At 51.4% G+C, this 19,446-nt stretch overlaps 1 protein-coding gene across 3 annotated transcripts; it reads left to right on the top strand.

Annotated features, from left to right (window-relative positions):
- The first annotated feature begins 3,015 nt into the window (after positions 1–3,015).
- Positions 3,016–9,760, top strand: LOC142413633 (leukotriene C4 synthase-like). 3 transcript variants are annotated; one of them, XM_075509951.1, is made up of 6 exons: positions 3,016–3,131; positions 6,027–6,198; positions 7,037–7,136; positions 8,217–8,287; positions 8,522–8,603; positions 8,988–9,760. In XM_075509951.1, exons 2-6 carry the CDS (start codon positions 6,141–6,143, stop codon positions 9,112–9,114), a joined length of 438 nt encoding a protein of 145 aa, XP_075366066.1. In that variant the 5' UTR covers positions 3,016–3,131; positions 6,027–6,140; the 3' UTR covers positions 9,115–9,760. The 3 variants fall into 3 exon arrangements, with proteins under 3 accessions (XP_075366066.1, XP_075366065.1, XP_075366064.1); XM_075509950.1 differs by having other exon boundaries at positions 3,026–3,196; XM_075509949.1 differs by lacking the exon at positions 3,016–3,131 and adding an exon at positions 4,242–4,355 and having other exon boundaries at positions 8,988–9,748.
- The last annotated feature ends 9,686 nt before the right edge of the window (positions 9,761–19,446 follow it).

Below are 19,446 nucleotides of genomic sequence, written 5' to 3'. Positions count from 1 at the left end.
CATGCAACCATTTCACACCCTAAAAATAAATCCAGCTGGTTTTAAAGAAATTCCTTTGTCCCAGTGTGGGATTGCTCACCAGACTGCTGAGAGGCAGCTTTTCGCCTTTTGCAAAAGCTCCCTGTCCCTGATGGGCTCATCAGCTGCTTCTCAAAGGCCTCTGGGAAGAGCAAGATTTTCTAACTTAGAGCCCCTGTCTGTCTGTCTGTCTGTCTGTCCTGGCTTCCCATGACACAGCCCCTACCTGCCTGCCTCTGTGGGCCAGCACCCCCATAGTGGAGAGGCTGAAGTTGCTCAGAAGGTGCTGGAAGAAGACGCAGCTCACACGTCTTCCCAGCAGTGTGGTCCCTGCTTGCAGAGCTGGCCTTGAGCGTGGGCAGCCCAGCCTGCATCTCTGTCCACATCACACCCCGCCTCGCGCAGATCTCCCCCCAAACCACCTCCTTTGTCTCCCTGAAACTCCTCCTTTCCTCTAACCCCACGTGGGAGAGGACTTTGGTGGGAAAAGTCACCGTAACAGCAGAGGGACCACTGCCCTCCTGACTGCCCCATCGCTGCACACACGACCCTACACAGCAACACCTCCCCAGTTCAGGCAAATTCCCCCCACTCTTCCCCCATGCCTGGCAAGCCAAGGGTCTCTCCTTCACAGGAGACCTATCAGGAATGCCAATCTCCTCCCTAAAAAATGTCTCCTTCTAAGCTCTAGCTGCCTTCACTCAGCCCCTCGCCGATGCCCTGCCCAGCTCTGTCTCATAACAGGGCAGGGCTGGCCAGCATCTGGCTTTCTGGTCCAAACAAGATAGAAAAGCTAAATAGCTATATTTCTTCACCCCTATAATTTAGGGAAAGGGAAGCTGCACTCCATGACCACTCTTCAGCCTTTGATGTATTTTGATGTGCCCTGTAGCCTTGCAATTTTTTCCCCCACATCATTATAGGATAATACTAAGTGTGTGTTAACATAAGAGCTGCCAAAGACGTTTGAAAGGCTTGTTTGTTCCTCCGCAAAGGGATATCCTCCCCCTCCCTGTCCTATGCACTTATCACTCCAGAAATTCATTCTGCTTCGAGCTAGCCAGAAGTGCAGTTGCCTTTCTGGTGTTTTTTTTGTTTATGCTATTTCTGACATTCTGCTGAAAAGGGAATAGGAAAATTGGCAAAACACATGGAAAGGAGTTGCCTCATGTGACAATAATATGAGACAAGGCAGGACAAGAGAGGGGTTTAAGCTGCCTGGTTTAATATTTTTAACAGATGTTGACCGTAAAAGAAGGGGTATTACTCATCTGCATGTATCAGTGCCTTTTGATGATGGGTTAAGGGGAGAATTTTGGCATTGCTTTTATACGGTTGTGCCCTTTAGTCAGATTTAATATGCATATACAGATAAAGGTCACCAAATTCCTTTAGAAGAAAACTTAAAAAAAAATTTCTCCAAATTATCCCTAACTAAATCAGTATATGTACTCATTTATGTAGTTTCCCAAAGACTCGGCTTTCCATCTTGCTTTTTAGAAAATGGCTTTGAATGTTTTCCCCGTTTTATCTTTAAAGTGAAGCCCTTCACCTTTACTGAGATGAGAAGCACTGTCAATAGGAGTGCTTGGCCATGGTCCTGCTCCATGCAGTGGCATTCAAGCAGAGGGTTAAAGCAGCCCAGAGATTGCTTTGGCCCTTAGAAATTTTGCTATAACTAATCATTTGAGAACATTTACGAGACCTCTTTAATACGCCACAGATATGGAAATCTCAGGAACATCTGTCTGAAATCCGTCTAGATCAACAGGCTAACACACATCTCTGATATATACTGAGTTTGTACTCCGAGGGATGCTTCACATAATCCCAGCCTGGATGTTGCTGGCAAAACCAACCACCTGCTATTTTACTTTCTGAAAGGAGGAGCCTCTGTATAGGTGCACATTTTAGGAAGACATGGTAATTCTTGTCATGCAAAGTTTTTAAGGTTATTGCAAAATGCAGAACCCAGGACACATTTCAAAATGCTCAGGAGATCTGAGCCAGCTTGCACCTTGCTGGGAGCCCTGCAAAGCAGAAATTGCTTGCAGCCATCCCCACTTCCTAGAAACGGCCACACGTGGCCAACTGCAACTTCGTAAGGGATGAAATCATGAATTGGCCTTTTCTTGCCATGTTGCTAATCCATCCTTCCTTGTACAGCTGCAAAATCCAAGAATTCCAGGAATATCTCAACACGCGTTGGTCTGAGTTAGCAGAAGTCTCTGCAGGCATGGGCGGTCAGGAAGGCGTGTTGCCGGCCCTACCGTCCCAGCCGGAGCGAGCTGTTAGTTAACAGACTGAGGTGCTCGGGGCTGAGCTCTCTTTCATTCTTTTGAACTAGAAGAACTCTGTTTTCTCTCTGTGGCTTTTAATTCTTCTGAACGAAAAACCCTCTCTTTTTTTTCTGTGTGACTGTTAGAAAGGCATTAACTGTTCTCACAAGCAGTTCCACGATCACGGGTTTGGATGTGCTTAGTGGCTGCAAAAGAATTCGAAGGGAAAGGAAGCACAAGCACCAACTAGGTTAGAAAATACTTCCATATTTTTACAGTACGATTGGAAGGACGAGGCACCTCCATGCTTCACAGCTGCAAAACATTCCCTCTTCCACTAACAGAAAGCTCTTGGCCCATTGTACTCTCATGAAATACATTTCTAGGGGGATGTTACTGCATGTAACGGTGCTGGACCCAGTGCTGCTGGCTTCTCCTTGCCCTGCTGCTCCTGGGGAGTAATAGGTACTGCAAACTCTGCGGATGCTTAAAACTCCTCCAAGCCTTTTGTGTTGCTTATTTTTCTTCCCGAGATTATTTTCAATCCCAATCGGTGTTGCAATCCAGGTCACAGTGTGGCCCTACAGCCGTAATTAGGAGGCAGAAAGGATTAATGGCTGCACGAAGAGGTGGCAGAAGCAATCGTGAGCACAGAGAAATTCCTCTGGCGATGACTCAGTGGGAGGTGCGAGGAGTTTGGGCCGTGCTGGGTCCAGCCGCCCCGTGAGGCAGGGCCACGTTCACACGGTGTAACCTGGAGAGCAGAGTACACGCTGGGGAGTCGGAGAGGGGAACAGCATTTCGTTAGCTTCTGCTCAGCAAATCCATCCTGAGGTGAGCCTGGGACCGCAGAACTTGTCTTTGCTTAGGAGGAAATCCGGCCGTGTCAGCCTTGCAGGGTGAGGTTTTGCAATATGCTTATTTGGTGTCATTGCAGGCAGATGATGACAGCGGTGACACCTTGTCCCTGTCTCCCCACCCCGGCTGCCCCTTCTGCCCCTCTCCTCCCATGGAGCCCAGGGATGCGGTGGCCGTGCAGCCAGCTGGGCTTGCCGAGCTGCCTGCAAGCAGGTCTCCCTTTGCTTGCGGACCAGAGAGTTTTCTGTTCTATCAGCGGCGTGATCCGAGTCACCGTGCGGTTGCGTAGTCGTTAGGTTGGATGCAAACGGCAGGAAGGTGGCGGAGACTGGGGTGGCGAGGGGGACCGCGTCTGCCGGCTGGAGCCTGCCGTGGCATCCCCTACACAGGGATGCTGGTGGCCACCATGGTCCGCAGGATGCTGAGGCTGTCCACCGGTGACAGTCCCACTGCCGAAGGGCATTTGGTGGGAGGAGGGTACTTGTGTCCACTCCTTGCAAACACTGAGTGGGAACGGAAAGGAAGGCGAGTTCTGATGGTGACAAATGTTAAAGGAGAAGCCGTGGCCCGAGCACTCGCACACCCGAGACTCGAACTGCTCGGACCCGAGTCCCTTCGCAGCGGCAGCTCCACGGAGCCGACGGGTGCCCCTGTTCGACTCCTGCCTCACGCACACGCTCACTCTCGGGCGCTTCCTCTCCCCTCTGGCTCGACCCGAGGTTTCCCGAAGCAGAGTCTCCGACACGACATATGCCAGACGAATTTACTGATTAGTACAGTGGTGAAAACAGCTTGAGCTGGGTGCCTCCGGAGAGGGACCCAGAACAAAGAAATCCCTGGGCAAGGACACCCTTACAGCCTGAATTCCCCTCCCCTCAGGAGACAGTTCGGACCAACAGTAGTATTAGGGTCTGGGGTCTTCCCGTTCTTCACTGGGCCATTTCCTTGTCTCCAGGCGGGCCGATTCTTCTCTTATCTCTAAGATTGCAGCTTCTGCTAAGGTTGAAGCCTCCTTATCTTTCTGATTTGCACCGGTTTCAGGGGCCTTCCTGCATGTAGCCGAGTAAAAGTTCAGTGCACGGTCGGTGGGTCTAGGTGAAAGTTCTTGTGGCCTAAGGCTTCAACAAGCCTCCGTGCTAATGCTGAAGTGACTACTACAACAGAAAGAGGTGACAAGAAAAACGTTGTGCCCTTCAGGAGGTGAAGACAGCTTGAAAAATTACGCTTATGGGGGAGGGAGGAGGAGGGGAGAGACATCTGTGCTTGTTTATTCATTCATGTTTCTACTAGCCTTTATTATATTTAGACTACGCTAGATGATACTAGAAGCACTTTGCATCTAATGATTACCTGGGGAGCGTGAGTGCTCTTCGGCAGCCTTTACAGCTCCTCCTGGCCCAGGTCTCCTTACACGTATTTGACACTTTTGATGCAGGTTACGCTGCACTGTCATCCGATGGAGGTGTAAGCTCGGACCTTTTTTGTTCGGTTGTTTTGCTTTATATTTTCTTTTGCTAGCGGGCTGTAATCAGACAGGAGCAGAGGGAAATCAAACATCATTAAGCACTGCGAGACCTTTGCCCTTTTTGAGCTGGCAAAGGAAAAGTCCTTCATTTCTTTGACTGCTAAATGGGAGAAAACAAAACACAATGTTTCTTGTATTTCTAAACAGTCGCTGGAATGAAAATGGATTAATTCTGAGATTAAAGAATTAATCTTATAGCTGGTGCTTGAAAAACAGTGGTGTCTGTGTGTGATATCTGGAGAAATACTAAGCTGGGACATTGTTATAGCCTCTTCGGGTGCCTTTATCCCTTATAGAGAGGCAGAAAGCCAGAACCAGCTTATTGCTTCTTAGAAAATCTGTCAAGGACATCAGGCATACAATGTAATTTCTGTAAACTGCTTTAATCTGATCTTATTTTCTATAGTAGTGACGTTTAACAATCATTTTGTCTTAACCCGCTTTCCTTTTATCCTGGTCCGAAGGGAAAATTCTTCGAATGAAAGGAGAGGAAGGAAACAAAGCTGGCAGTTTCAGCAGCTCGCAGCCGTGCCAGCTTTGCGCTGTTAGACAGGAATTAGCTGAGTGGGTCTCTCCCGACATGTGAAAACATAATTTTTCTTTTGCTACATCCTAATGAATTCTGCAGGTTTTTACCCACACTCTCTCTGGTGTTTACGATGAGAATTAATTTGGCTGAGAATTGATCAGAAGCCTTAAATGCACAGCTCCCAGCCTTTCCAGTACGAGGGCCGGCTCTGAAAACCTCTCAGTGTCCGACAGTCTTTCTGCAGGACCCATCCCCAAATACAGTATCACTGTGCAAGACAGATCTGTACCTTTTATACTTTATCACATCATGTCTTACCGTTGACCAGTGGGTTTTTCACTCGGGGGCTTTATTCGATGCTGTATCTGTTGTGGCTGCAAGTCGTGCTCTGTGCCCAACGCATGCTTTCCAGACTCTGTGCATGCAATGACAGGTACCATGAAACGCTGCCTGTCCCGATGCTCGAGTGGTGCAGAGCAGCTCAAGCAGGGCTGTGGTTTCTCATGCAACATCAGCAAGAGGGACGTGCCTTGGCCTTCGTCAGGAGCGGTTTTAAACCAGATGCCCCAGGTGGAGTGGATCGCTGGGCTGTTGAGATTTGTTCAGCTCCCAGTTCCCCTCTCTTATCTCTCATGTTAGTTTTCTGCTGGCTTTCCCACTTCCTCATAACTCATTCCTGGAGAAGGAAGGGTGGGAACAGAAATACTCCATTAGACCTCTCTCTGCTGATTTACATTTCCACAGTGCATATGGTAATGGGCAAGCCAGACTCCTCCTGGTTTTAAGCACTACATACAGATTTTCTGTGTTCAATTAGAGCAAACCTATGCTGCCAGCTACCACTGCCGACTGCCACATCAGCAAGGACTAAACCTGGCCAGAGGAGGTTCTGATCAGGGAATCAGATTTTCTAGGGTCTGGAAGAGTCAATATGTTGGATCAGATTCATCTGCTGGCTGCTGTGACAGTCCTGGGAGTCCTGGAGCAAGGTAGGGACCATGAGATGCAGATGCCCAAATACTTGCTGGGTCAGTCTACTGTACCTCCACTGATTTCCCTTCACTTCCGTATTTCTTTTCTGTTGTTGCACTGGCACTTCCCCGCTTTTCAGACAGTGGACTGATATCTTGTCTGGGTTTTGAAACATATTCCACAAAACAAGTGCCCGGGAAGCCCTTCCTCTGAACTCAGTTCAGAAATTTCTTGGTAGATCTTCTCCTCTGCAAACATGTAGAATTTCTTTCTTTGAAAAATGGGTTTACAGCAGTTCCTGAGGTTTGTGTAGACGTTAGCATACAAAGAGCACTGCAGTGCAGAAAGGTGGAAGAAAGGGTTGCGGTGGGTCACACGAGACATCTCCCAGCCGTGGTTCCACATTGCATGACAATTTAATTCAGTGTCTGGGTGGCTTATCTGTGGCATCAGTTCCCTCCCTACTCAGCTATCACGATTTAGAAGAGGAAAAAACTAAAGATTGAGAAAACCTTAAAATAGGCAGTAACAAAGTGCATCTGAACTGTGTAACAATTTCTATAGATAATAGATGATCTGTTAATTACGAGAGAGAAAGCAGATTAATTACAAGAGAGAAAGCAGATATCTGCTGGTGGTACGTGTCTGCATACTCCTCGCTTCACTGTTGCACTGGGTCCTTCCTTTTCCCTGTCTGAAAAGTATCTGCGATTTTCATCCAGCTTTCTCTGCTATGCCGGGGTGCAAGGTTAGGAAGACACAGAAGATCTTTTGCCCCTACCTCTGGCAGTCTCCTGGCCCCACCGTGCCCAGCCAGAGAACTGACCACTGCTACTTTTCTCTCTTTTGCTGCAGCCTACTTCTTCCTCCAGGTGATCTATGCTAGGAGGGTGTTTGGCATTTCTCCTCCAAAGATCTCAGGCCCACCTGAATTTGAGAGGATCTTTCGAGCACAGTAAGAAACTCCTCTTTATAAGATGCTTGCCGGATCTCATGTCTAATGGCGCTGCCCCTCCCCTGCTTTGCCATTCATTTCTCGGGACTGAAATTCAGCAGTTACTCTCCTCCCTTGGGGTTAAATTAATTGGCTTAACAGTCAGCATCAGGACTGGGTTGGCTCATGAGTCCTAAACCCATCAGCCATTGCTGATAGAAATCGCACAGGAATCTGCTGTAGAGTGAAGGGCTGCTAAAGACATAGTTGTTGGTGCCTGAGACTTAGGCTGGTTTTAGCCAAGCGGTGTCAAAGCCTCAGGCAGCTTCAGCCCTGCTCTGAACCCTGCTCGCTGGGAAGGACAAGCTCCCAGAGAGATCTCAGCTGGGGCCGGGACAGAGACAGCCACAATCCAGCATCTCTGCCGTGACTTCTGTGCTAGGGCTGCAGTGGGGAGGGAGGCAGAGAGGGAGGAAGCTTCCACTTTTGCTGTAGCTGAGCACTGAAAAAAAAGCAACCGGGCAGCAGGAGCAGGATCCCCTCAGCCGTCCCCTTCTCTGCTTCTTTGCCAGCCTAGACTCAGCCTCATCCAGCATCTCTTGATCCTACTACTTTGTCTTTGGGAGGACAGGGCATGGCGTACAAACAATCCAAACAGCTAAGTGCTCCCTCCCACTCCTGCATGAAGCCCAGGCTGCTCTGGCCTTATCTGCTTAAGATGCATTTCATCCTCAGTGCGTCTGCAGCATGCTGGGACAGACCTTCCTTGTGGCTTTGGGCTTTGCGGCTTTTACAGCAGGGTTTAAGCTGTGGCACTCGGGAAGTGGTTCAGGGAGTGGTTCAGGGAGCCTTTCTCTGCACAGTCTGACCTGAGTATCTTTTACTTAATTTCTTGTGCCCTGGAGACCTAGTTCCTTCCACTGTTTAATTCCTGTGAATAAAAGTGGGACAGGAACTGTGGGAAAAGGTGCAAGCCTGGAGGTTTTTATGATGACATGGTCTAAAAAGCAACAGCCTCCAGCCTCTGGAAACTGCTAGGGGAAGCAAAAAAGGAAGACCTTTCTCCTTTTGCTTGTTTATGACCATCCTCTTTCCTGCCAGGGTGAACTCCTCCGAATATTTTCCCATTTTCCTGGCACTTTTGTGGCAGGCTGGACTCTTCTTCCATCAAGGTGAGAACAGCCCGTTACCTGGTTTGTCACTGGATCTGTTCCCCTGAGTGCTGGCTCAGTCCTCAGGTCCTGCTCACCTTCTGAACAATAAATTAGGCAGTAATTCTGTCTCTGATGGGGGGTTAGAGCCAGAGGACAGAGAGCCTCTACTCCTTCACTTTGGGCTACCTGCTTGGCTCAAAGTAGCTCTAAAGAGCCTTTGGAGATGGTCACTGTGATCTCTCTCAACTGCAGGTCTGGCTGCAGCCTTGGGTCTGCTCTATCTCTACACCCGCTACTGCTACTTTATGGGATACAAGGCATCATCCTCAGAAAGGTAAATGCCTCTGCCAGCCAGGAGTACGTGGTAGCCCCTGGGGGTTTGCATTTGGGAACATAATGTGCTTCAGGGAAGCTCGGGACTCCCTCTGGCTGCTTCAGGGTCCCTGCAGCCTTGCCAAGCTCTCCCTGGGGCATAACATGGGCATGGGTACAGGGCTGGGGCCAGAGACACAGATACGGGGCAAGGCTGGAGCTGCCCCGAGCCCTTGTGGGTGTGTGTGTGTGCTCCCTCGAGGTGGGAGCCAGGCACGGGACCCCACGCAGGGGACAGGGGACAGCCAGGGGCTGCCTTTCCACCCCCCTTCTCCAGGGAGGAAGGGACTGTTCTTGGGTGAGAGCAGCGATGCTCGGTCTCAGCAGGCTCCCTCTCTCCTGCCAGGCTCGCCCCGATATACTTTAGCACTGGAGTTCTCTGGATTCTCGTTGCAGCATCAGCCCTGGGCATCTTGCATTTCTTCCTCTCTCACTACATGGGGCTGAACATCCTCCAGCTTCTCACAGCGTGACCTGTTCCTCTGTCCCTCATCGGTGTCCTTGCCTTCAAGTCCTGCTCCCTCCTGCCCATGCTAACAGGCTGGCTGTACCTAATAACAGCACAAGCAACAAATCCACCCTCACCTGAGTTTTTAACACATCCTTCCCTGCTGCCCAGCACCGGCACAAACTGCTGAGCTCTTCAGGAGGTATTTTTCCCCCACGGCACTCTTTGTGCCAAATGCTCCATATCTGGCAGCTCCGTCATGCCTGATGCGGAAACAACAATGCTCCAAAACAAGGAGAATTTTAGGAAAAGCGGACACATAAAAGCAAAATTATCTCAGCCTGAGCTTCCCAGTGAGCTGCCCCAGGGAATCGCCATGTGTTCCCGCTTCCTCCAGCGGTTCTGCCTTCAGCCCAGGCACCGAACGCGAGTTTGTGCCAGTTTTCCAAGGCCCACACCTAAGAAAGGCATTTGTTTGAAACCAGATGTGGGCTGAGGCATAACAAAAGAGGCGAGGGATAAACAGGAGCAGCCACCAACATGTTGTGTGAAAGTCTATTAGTGCCCTCGTAATGGTTATTAGCCATTGCCCGTGGGTGATACTGTAAATCAGACTGCGCAAAATCATAACCACTACTGCATGTATAGCTTTGAATACTGCTGAGTGACAATGTACACAAATAAAAAGGCACTGAGCTTGCTGTGCTGGGTGTCTCCTTGTGGGTCTGCAATTAGCAGAGAACAAAACCACGAGTGTTTGAGCGCAAGGCGGCTGCCTTCGTTTCCGTGCTGTGCAGTGCAACGCAGCCTGCGACCCTACGTCCCGTGGGAGGAGAGCTCTGAGTAGGGAGAAGCTGATTTTCAGAGATGCCAAGCTCCCGGGTTGGGGGCTGAGCCGCTCAGCACCAAACAGTGGTCCCCGCTGGGTGGTTTGGCCGCTGCTCAGGTCCCCCTCTGGGCTTGGCCCCCCCGCCGCAGGAAGAGCTGGATTTTCACAGGAGTTCAGCGTTCACAACGCTGATGCTTTTGGCCATGGGTCTGCTCATGTTAGCGACACAGCTCAGAAAACACCAGCAGTGCTCCGTGCCATCGTCACGGGAGAACTTCATGCCAAACCCGGAGAGCAAAAATAACTGCATTAACATGCTGCCAGTCTAACCACATTTTAAAGCCTGCTGTCCTCCCCTCCCTTTCCCAGCAGTTCGCATATCTAGACTGTAAGAACAAAAGGCAGGGGTTTTTTGGAAGAAGTGATTAATTTTTCACATTATTTAATTTCCTTCCCTGCATTTTAAATTGGCTTACGCAGCAAAGCCCCCAGTCCGTTTCCCTTTTGGGCTCTCCCGCCTTGGAGGCGTGCTGCCTCGTTGAAGTTGGCAAACGCCGCAGGGCAAGGCTTAAATCCAAACAAAAATAACTGTACAGCACTTGCCTCTGCAAAGTTTTCAGGCCCCATCCTCAGAGGAACCCCCGGGTGTCTGTGATAACAAGATAACAACAAAATAACTTTTTTTCTAGCAGCTTTGGTAATACACTTTGGAAACGCTGAGCGTCATTTAACCCCAGCTGTGCCTCAGCAAGGCCAGGGAAGAAGAGACATGCCACCTGCCCCCAGTGAGATTTTACTTAGCCTTTACATTAACACGTCCCACCATCTCCTGAAGTTAATTCTCAGTCCTCACCTTTTTACCAGCATAACCAGTCACCTCCCAGAGGGTTAATACAGAGGGACCAGCCCCAGCTGCTGGTGCAGGTCCTGGCTCCGTGTCAAAACCCTGCTGTCTTGGGTTAGCCCAAGCTGGTGCTCACTGGTTCTGCAGACACAACCTCCATCTTTGACCCTGCAACCAGTTTTCTAACCCCACCGTATCGGCCTGGAGCCGCCACCCACCTCAGCCCCACTTGTCTCGGCTCTGTGTGTGACAGGGCTGCAGAATGACTCAGAGGAGGGGAGTTAATGATTCAGCAGCGAGGCTGTGGCACGCCGGCTTCTCCCCCTCAATGCACAGAAGACCATTAAAAATCTTGGTGCGGCACAGCCAGGCTCTGGCCCCGGCTGCCCGCCGTCGCTAGCTCTGCCACGGAAAAACTGCCCGGCACATCATCCCCTTCAAACAATTGTCAGAGGGGTTGTTTCAGGTGCCTCTAGCAGAAGGAAAGCTCTTCCTCTCCACCCGGGGATGCTGTCATTACTCTGCTACTTCATAACTCTCATCAAAGAAAACCACTTTGCACTGGACCGCGGTTCAGCGAGGCAGTCGATGCCTTCAGGATTTACCCAATTCAGAATGCTGCTGCCGCCGCACACCAAGTTGCGCCGGTGCTGTATGAAACCCCTTTGCCCACTCGCATCTGCTGCGGAGGTGCTGAGGTGCCAGGTTTGGGCTGGCAGGGTGCGTGCTGGGTGGGACAGGGTCTGTCCGTGCCACCCCACGGTTACGCGGCTGCGGGGTCACCATCCAGCTGACGTAAAGACCGTCCCGTGAGCTCCGGTTTAACGGCAATCCAACGGCCCGGCAGCACGGGTGCTGCTGCGCGGCCGATTGCAGAACCGCAGCTTCCACTGCTGGGGCCGAGGTTCCTCGTCGCTGCCGGGGCAGCTGCGGGCTCGCTGCGGCTCCCGTCCCCGCTGCCCCCTCCCCACCTCCCGCGCTCGCTCCCGCCCGGCCTCCTGGGAGCCGTGTCGGGGGGCTCACCCACGAAGCCAGCTCGGCTCCCCCCACCCGGGGATTTGTGTCCCGGCTTAATTTTCTTCTGCTCCGGTGAGCTAAGCTGGCTGCGGGAAGAGCCGCCGGGTGAACGGGGCACGGCCGCGCTGTCAGCAGAGCTGAGGCCGGGCTGCTGCGCCCGCGGCCTAAGAGGGCAGAGGAGCTCCAGGCTGCGCCTGAGCCCGCTGGAACGACCCAGGCCCTTCCCCGCCCTCCGCCAGCCAGCCCTGCCCGCCCCGCTTTCCTCCCCGGGCTCCGGCCGCCGCCGCTCGGGAGAGGGCGCTGGTGCGACGCGGCTGCGGCCGGCGGGACCGGGGGGTGTCTGGGGGGGCCGGCAGCCAGCTGCTCCCGGTCGGTCACTGCACCCCAAGAGGCGCCCAGGGCAGCGGTCACGCAGGTCACTCGTGCCCAAACCCTCCTGCTTCAAGTTTCATCTGTGCTGGGCCAGGCCCTGGTATTAAGGTTATTGGGGTGGGGGAGTCCTGGAGCCTCGCAGAAGTCTCCTGGAGACGGCTTTCAGCAGACATAAGAGCCCCCTGCAAGCGCTTTGCGGATTCCCGGGCTCCTTCCTGCTTCCTCCCCTCACAGCTGCCAGTTCGGTGTCAGCAACGGGGAGGGAAGGGTTTGGCGTGAGATATGTGGAGGCAAATCCACTCTGATACAGCCGCAGCCTCCCAGGCAAAGCAGCCAGCCAGCCGGACGGGAGGCCAGCAGAGAGCAAAGGAAACCTGCAGAACCAGCGAGAACTTTTTTATCGCAAGAAACGCACGGGCTGAACTTGTAAACAAGCCTCCGTCCCCTGATGGGGCTTGTTCCCACACGAGCAAACGAGTGACGATGAAAGTGCACAGCTCTGTCCCCCTGACGAAGCAACTGCCATCCGCTGCAGGGGTAGCCGGCATGCATGTGTTCCCATTTCTGTGTTTGTAGGAACCTAGCCAGGTTCCTGTAAGGCTTTTGTAACGTGTTGCAGAAGTTTGTGGCTTATTTTTATCTTGAAAACTTCAAGGGCGCCCGTGTGCACTTTCCTACCCATCATGTGACGGCCCGTGCAGGATACATGCACAAGCAGGTCTGGTGCGCAGACACCAACGGGTTTACACGTGGTCCCCAGCACCGAAAAGCTGTGCCCTGGGACCGGGGAAAAAGTGCACCGTTCTCCCAAGCCCGAGGAAGAGCAACCCGGTCCCTGCGGTGCATGGCTTGGTGGGATGGATGGAGCACACCCTTGAATTTCCCCAGGAAGCAGCACTGCTAACTTTCTTTGGGGGTGTGTTTGGGAGGGGAAGGGCCATGTGGGGCTGGGAGAGGAGGGTGCAGCTGGTGGCCCTGGCTTTGTGGCACTGGCATGTCACCCAGGTTTCCATAGCACCAGCATCCATAACACAGGGCCAAGGGGAGGGAAAGAAGTAGGTCAGACTGGGCTAACAATACCCAGACGTGTCTATCTACGACTCAGCCTGATCCGGGAAAGGGGGTGAAACAGAGGAGAAAGGGAGAGGGAAAAAGAGAAAAAAGAAAAAAAAAGGAAAACACAAAGTGTCCATAGTTTGAGCAATGCATTTCTTTCCCTCAGAAAAATAAGGAGCGTTTAAAGCCACCTTTGTGTATCAGTACCGAGAGACCGAGACTAGCACCCACCTCCTGCCCATCTGACAACAGACTACAAGGGAATTCAAATGCTAATTTGGAGCCAGGCTTCTCAATGGGTCTTTATTTCTGCAGCAGCTCCAGGATCAGAGCTCTGGGGAACCAGCCTGCTGGAGCTGTGAGGATGGAGCTGGTCTCCAGACCAGCACTGTGGGATGCTTTCCTTTCCCCTCTCCATCCTGATTTTGTTACCCCCTTATTTTAGTTTTACTTGTTTACATTCAAGTGACTTCAAGGGCAAGGAAAAAGAAAGGCAGTCACACTGGAATTGTGTAACTGAAATAACTGCGGTAGTGACCCATTTTATGTGCTGAGTCTGCAGAGACCTCGCTGTCAACATAACAGCGTTTTGGTGCTCGCCTGTGTGCAGTACGGTCGTTTTGCCAAATTTGAGGGGGCAATTTTGCCAAAATGCCAAAATTGAGAAGACCATTATGGGCAGTTAAGACGCAGATCTGAGTGAACCTATGGACACACAGATCCGTGGAGTGCGTAACAGAGAAAGATCAGAGGAAGGAGGAATGCTTTGCTCAGTTGTGCAAGAGCACAGCCCTCACTGGAGAGACTGAGATGGGCTGGGGTGAAGAGAATGACCGTGGCTGACCCGTGTCATACCTGTGGTTTGAGAGCACCATGTTTGGCTTGAACACTGCACCATCGCAGAAGAGATGCAGCCGTGGATGGAGGCGCAGGGTGTTTCAGACAAGGCCTGTGAGAGCAGGCCCCTCGCCTGCAGGCAAATACTCCCTTTACATTACCACGAGCCACAGCCCTATGCAGTAAAAACCATTCCTGGGTTAGATAGTGGGGTAAAATCCAAGCAAAAACAAAGCTATCTGTCACTTTGTATGTTAGCAGGTCAAGACAGGGAGGCCAGGAAAATCCACTCTCAAAGGTTACAACTCGCCTCATCTTCATCAGTTTTATACCTCCCAGTAATTATCACTTGTAAGTGATAAGAGAGCACTAAGAATTCATCTTTCCCCTGGTGAGGACAAAGCCACAGTATATACAAGGTGGACAGGGCTTAACGTGCCCTTTTGTGAATACCCTCCCTCCAAAGGAAAGCTTAGACATTTGCTGTGGTAGCTTAGGAAAGAGCGTGCCCTGCTCCAGCCCTCACCGATGCTGTGCCCAACTCTGCGTACAGGGATTTCCAGGGTCTAAGAGCTAAAGGTAAAAGTTAGATAGGAAGAACAAAAGTAGGGTCAGCACTCAGGAGGACTCACAGAGCGCTCCTGGAGTGAGAGAATAAAAGAGGATCTGTGCCAGCAGCGCGTGCATCAGCTGCGTTGCTTTGACATTGCACTGCTTGGCAAGAGAAAGCTGGGTGACCCCAAACAGCTAAGGCAATGTTACCTGCAAGGGGTGGAAGTTGGGGATCATCATGGCAGCAAGAACAAAACCAGTGAGCTGCTGTGGTCACTGGTCCTGAGCCTGCAGTTGGTAAGTGGCTAAAATACGCTCCATTTCATGAACGCGGGTGGCTAGAATAACAAGAGCTCAGGCACTGTGTTATCTGTCCTGATACAGATACTGCAGCACATTCTCCGAAGACTGGACTCGGTCACCCCACTGTAAAGCATTTACAGCTTTACAGCTCATTCTTCTTCTGGGAGGGTGTAAGGAAATGCAGACCAGGCTTGTTGCAACGGATGCAAATGGACACTTGCCCACCTCTCTCCTGGCGGGTACACGACTGAACTGTCAAAGAGCTGTAAATGTTCTGCCTGAGCGAAGAAACGTTCTCCGAGGGCAGCCTGATGAGCTCAGTACAGCACTGCACGGCCAGACAGCTTCTGGATCAGAGCTGACTCATGCCCACCTAGCTCAGTCAGGCAAAACATGCAGATACCTAAAGTATGCTGGTAGAAGACTTTCTACTGCTGGAACTGCATTCACAGCGAGGTAGCTAGCTGTATCAGTAAAAAGCAAAAGGTATTCTGCCAACTGCCATAATTATAATGCTACAAAACCAACATGGTAACAGGCCTGAGTTACACGAATGAACAGAAAAGCATCAGACGGGTGAACTCCCAACTGAGCCCTGAGAGGATGCAATCACCGAGGGAGCAGAACAGAGGCAATTATTCCATTTCCTTTTGACAAAGGATGCTGAGCATAAGCTGGTGGTATAAAGGGAAGGGTGATAGATTCAAACAGTACAGCAGCGGCCTCAGAGAGAAGGAGGGACATGGGTATCTGCTTTTCACTAAAGCAGTGTCTATCAACCCCTCCAACTGGTTTCCAGACCGGCTTGGCTTCTTCGTGAAGTACAGATTAGAAAAGCTGGGAAACACGAGCTCCTGCCCAGCCTCTGCTGCAGACCACCATTTTCAGAGTAATGAATAAAGACAAAACAGGTGAACAGGAAGAAAACAAAGGTTAAGTATAACCAAAAAGCACTTAAATTGCCCAAAGCAAAAGCGAGAGGGGGGCTGCATTAGCAAAGCTGTAAATTGGCAGCATTAGCAGATCATGAACGTGGCCATGTTATCTAATATGGCAGAACACACATCATGCATATTTAATAGCATTGTTTAGCTTGCATTTGTCACAGCACCACAGCTAGAGGCTGTTTCTAAAGCCATGGGTAGCGACAGAAAGGTTAGAATTGAACTCTAGGGCTTTTGACTGGAGGCCATGTATACAGAGAAACCTACAAAGCGTTGGCAGTACGAGACTTCCATGGATTCCCCGTTTTCAGACCTCAGATGATAAAGCATGTCAGCTGTTAGCAGTATTTGTTGGCAGTTAATCAGGTTTGCAGATTAACTGTAAGATCCTGAATTATACATACTTATATGCAAACACAAGGAACATGCAATACACGTAGCTGAGAGATGAAGAATGAAGTTTATGAGGGAAGCAGAAGAACAAATGGATAACATCTAGCTAGGAAAGAGAGACAGGGAAGGCACACAGAACGATGGGGTCGGGATGATGGATAATGAGTTCTGTAATCTTTTCAGAGCAGGTATTTAAACTCTGATCAATGTTCTCTTCTCCCTGAAATGGCAAATGCTGATCCATAAAAGAATTATTGGTAATTATTTTTTGCATTGCAATAATATCTCCAAAACCTACTCAGAGATCAGCATCTGCATCACTTCCAGGCAGGCAAAGTGTCTCCATATAGGCTTAGATGCCTATAAAACCCTTGAACCGGAGCTGCAGAGTTTCTCCGTTATTTTCTTGCCCAGGAAAGAAACTTAAGCAAGCTAACAAATAGAGATTTATGACTGGTACCAAACAGAAATGTCCTGAGCAGGCAGCAAGCTTCAAGGAAGAGCTTTGCTTTGGTCCTTTGGTCCAGGTTAACACTTAGCATGTCTACTCAGCTTTATGCATCTCTCTGCAGGTTGGACCAGTGCTCATGCTGTCCCGGTACGGGTCTCTGCTCCCAGCCCCGCTCCCCATAAACTTTGAGGGAATTGGGGATGTTGCACAGGGACTATCTGGCAGATCATTTCTCCAGCAGATTTCTACTCAAGAGGCCACCTCTTTGCCCATTTTCTATCAGATGGCCTACAAAACCCAACAGGCTGAGCTCAGCTTAGATTACAGCCCTCCCCAGGTTGACTTGAACGAGGTGAAATTTATCTTCTGTGAATGCAAGTGGGAAAATGAGAGCAGCTCCTCTCCCCAGCAGTCTGAGCTGCAGGTGTGCCTTTCCCCTCTGCAGGAACAGGCCAGTGAAATTCTGAAGTAGAACAAAGCCATTTTAGAGAAAAACAATTACCTGAAGCTGCAGCTCGAGTTGCTGACAGGCACGCTGACAGACACACTACAGTTCAGCTGTGTCTGCTGGAGAGGAAGGTACAGGTGTCATGCTGGCACCATAAAACAAAAAAGCCAGGTTAAACTGATGATGCTTGAGCCCTAGAAGAAATCACGGAAGCAAGACCTGGATGTTTGCATGTGTAAAATACATACATAGTTGTTTCCTTCCTTCAAGAAACGTAATAAAATCCTGCACCAGATGTTTCCAGCAAGATATTTATCCCCTATGCCATTCTTTGCAAGTGCTCACATACCATAGGCCTACCCTTACTTGCAAAAGCACTTACCAGAGACGGCCTCTCAGGAAAAGGGCTGCTGCTGTTAACAATAACTCCACTTGAATTGTTAATTATTTTCATCTTTCAAACACCACATATATGTTGGCTAATTATAACTCTTCTCATAACTACTTATGTCTTTGTTTGCATGTGCTGTTCACAGTCACATTCTTCCCCTAGAAGTGGCTGTACCCAACTTCCTGTTGGATGTGTCAAGTTTCAAGGCCGGCAGGTATTTTGCATATGCTTAAGAGCAATTACATATTTGCAAAAAAGTCATATGACCTTTCTTCTAACACTGGAAGAATATGCATGCAGCAGAACTTTTTCCCGGTGTGAATGCAGGATGATTTTAATTTCCTAAGAGACCTCTAAAGAGAAAACTTATGTCAGAATGCTGTTTGACTACAATAAACATATGATCAAGAAAATTTTGGACAAACCAGGCTTTATTTATCACTGAAAATCAGATAGCAAGAAATCAGCCAGTGCAGCCCACTTCAAAGTCATAAAGTCACGTGGATCATGATATGTAAACAACAGAGAACCCATTTTCCCTCATTATTCAAAGGCAGTAATGCGGGCTAAAAAGCCCAATCAGACTAAAAAAAGACACATAGTAAATGTACTGCAGTGTATGATTATTGATACACATTATAAGAAAACAAAACTTATTAAGTCACTGTTAGAAATGCAAAGGCTTCAACAGGGATTAGCAAAGGGATTCACTTTACACTAACCACTCAGAAACAAAGCTGTGAATAAACGCCACACCTCCACAGTCCTAAGGTCACCGCTTATCTGTTCAACCGCACAGGCTCCCTCACAGCTATTTTAATCTGAAGTTGTTTCAGCTAATGATTCTTTGTAGCACTATTTTGCAGAGGGGATTGGTCTGTTTAGGCGTCGGGCCGATGGACTGCAGGGCGCAGAGGGCACGCGAGAGAGCGGCCATTCGTATCACCCTGCCAGGGCACTCGGTGATTTCCAGTCGGAGATGCAGCAAATAAACCTGCCCGCATCTAAACAAACAAACAGTCACTCTGAAAGCACGATCTGGAAAGGTCAGGCTTGGCAGACTGTCAGCCGCTGCCGTTGCTATCCCCATTGTTAGCATTTCCCTGCCAGCGCTTGCAAAAAGCCTCACTCGGACGGTGCGGGGGCTGCCCGACAAAGGCCTTCCTCCCAGCCCGGGCCCGGCCTGCCCGGACGCCATCTCGGCGCAGGGGCTTCCCGCAGGCCGCGCCTCGGCCCGTGCGGCGGCCCCTCGCTCCTTCCCCCGCCGCCTCCGGGGTTGGCAGCGCGACCTGAGCCCCCCCCCCCCCCCGCCGCCGCCCCGCCTCACGGCGGAGCGGCCTGCGGCCTAGCTCCCCGCGGGATGGGCCCGACCAGGCCGCTCGCCGCCCGCCCCGGCGGGAGAGGGCCCGTGCCCCGTCGTGCCCCCCCCACCCCCCCGCCGCGGCGGGAGGCGGAGCCCAGCCCACCTGACGGCGGCGGCGGCAGGCGCTGTGGTGCAGTGCGCGGAGCCGCCGATCCCCGCTGGCCGCCGGAGCTCCGCGGCCGCAGCCCGCCGTGAGCGGGGGTGCTGGGGGGCGGGGGGGGAGCGATCTGCGCGGCGCGGCGGGCGGGGAGGGACAAAGCCGCCGCCATGTTTGGGGTTTGGGTAGAGACACAGGTGAGGCGGGCCCTCGAGCGGGGGGGGTCGAACCCAGCCCGGCGGGCTGGTGCGCGGGCGGCGGCGGGGTGCGCGGGGCTCCGCCGCCCCCAACCGCCCGCCGCGGCCGTTGCGGGACCCCCCGGGGCGGCCGCGCTCCTCGCCCCCCCGCGCGGGGCGGCCGGACGTGACTGGCTGGTTCAATTTGTCACGCCGCCATTGGCTGGCGGCCGGCGGAGGAGCCGGGGCGGGCGGTGCGTGACGTCAGGGCGCTGCGCAGCGCG

This window comes from Mycteria americana, chromosome 8 (genome assembly GCF_035582795.1).
Source record: "Mycteria americana isolate JAX WOST 10 ecotype Jacksonville Zoo and Gardens chromosome 8, USCA_MyAme_1.0, whole genome shotgun sequence".
In the NCBI taxonomy this organism is placed as follows: Eukaryota; Metazoa; Chordata; class Aves; order Ciconiiformes; family Ciconiidae; genus Mycteria; species Mycteria americana.
The sequence above is the reverse complement of the archived record's forward strand: the minus strand, read 5'-3'. Positions and strand labels throughout refer to the sequence as shown.

Bases quoted from the DNA above. Each gene is read 5' to 3' on its own strand.
- LOC142413633 (XM_075509951.1), top strand. From the start codon at position 6,141: ATGTTGGATCAGATTCATCTGCTGGCTGCTGTGACAGTCCTGGGAGTC. The intron at 6,199-7,036 runs GTAGGGACCATG...CTTTTGCTGCAG, and splicing joins CCTGGGAGTCCTGGAGCAAG to CCTACTTCTTCCTCCAGGTG. The intron at 8,604-8,987 runs GTAAATGCCTCT...CTCTCCTGCCAG, and splicing joins AAGGCATCATCCTCAGAAAG to GCTCGCCCCGATATACTTTA.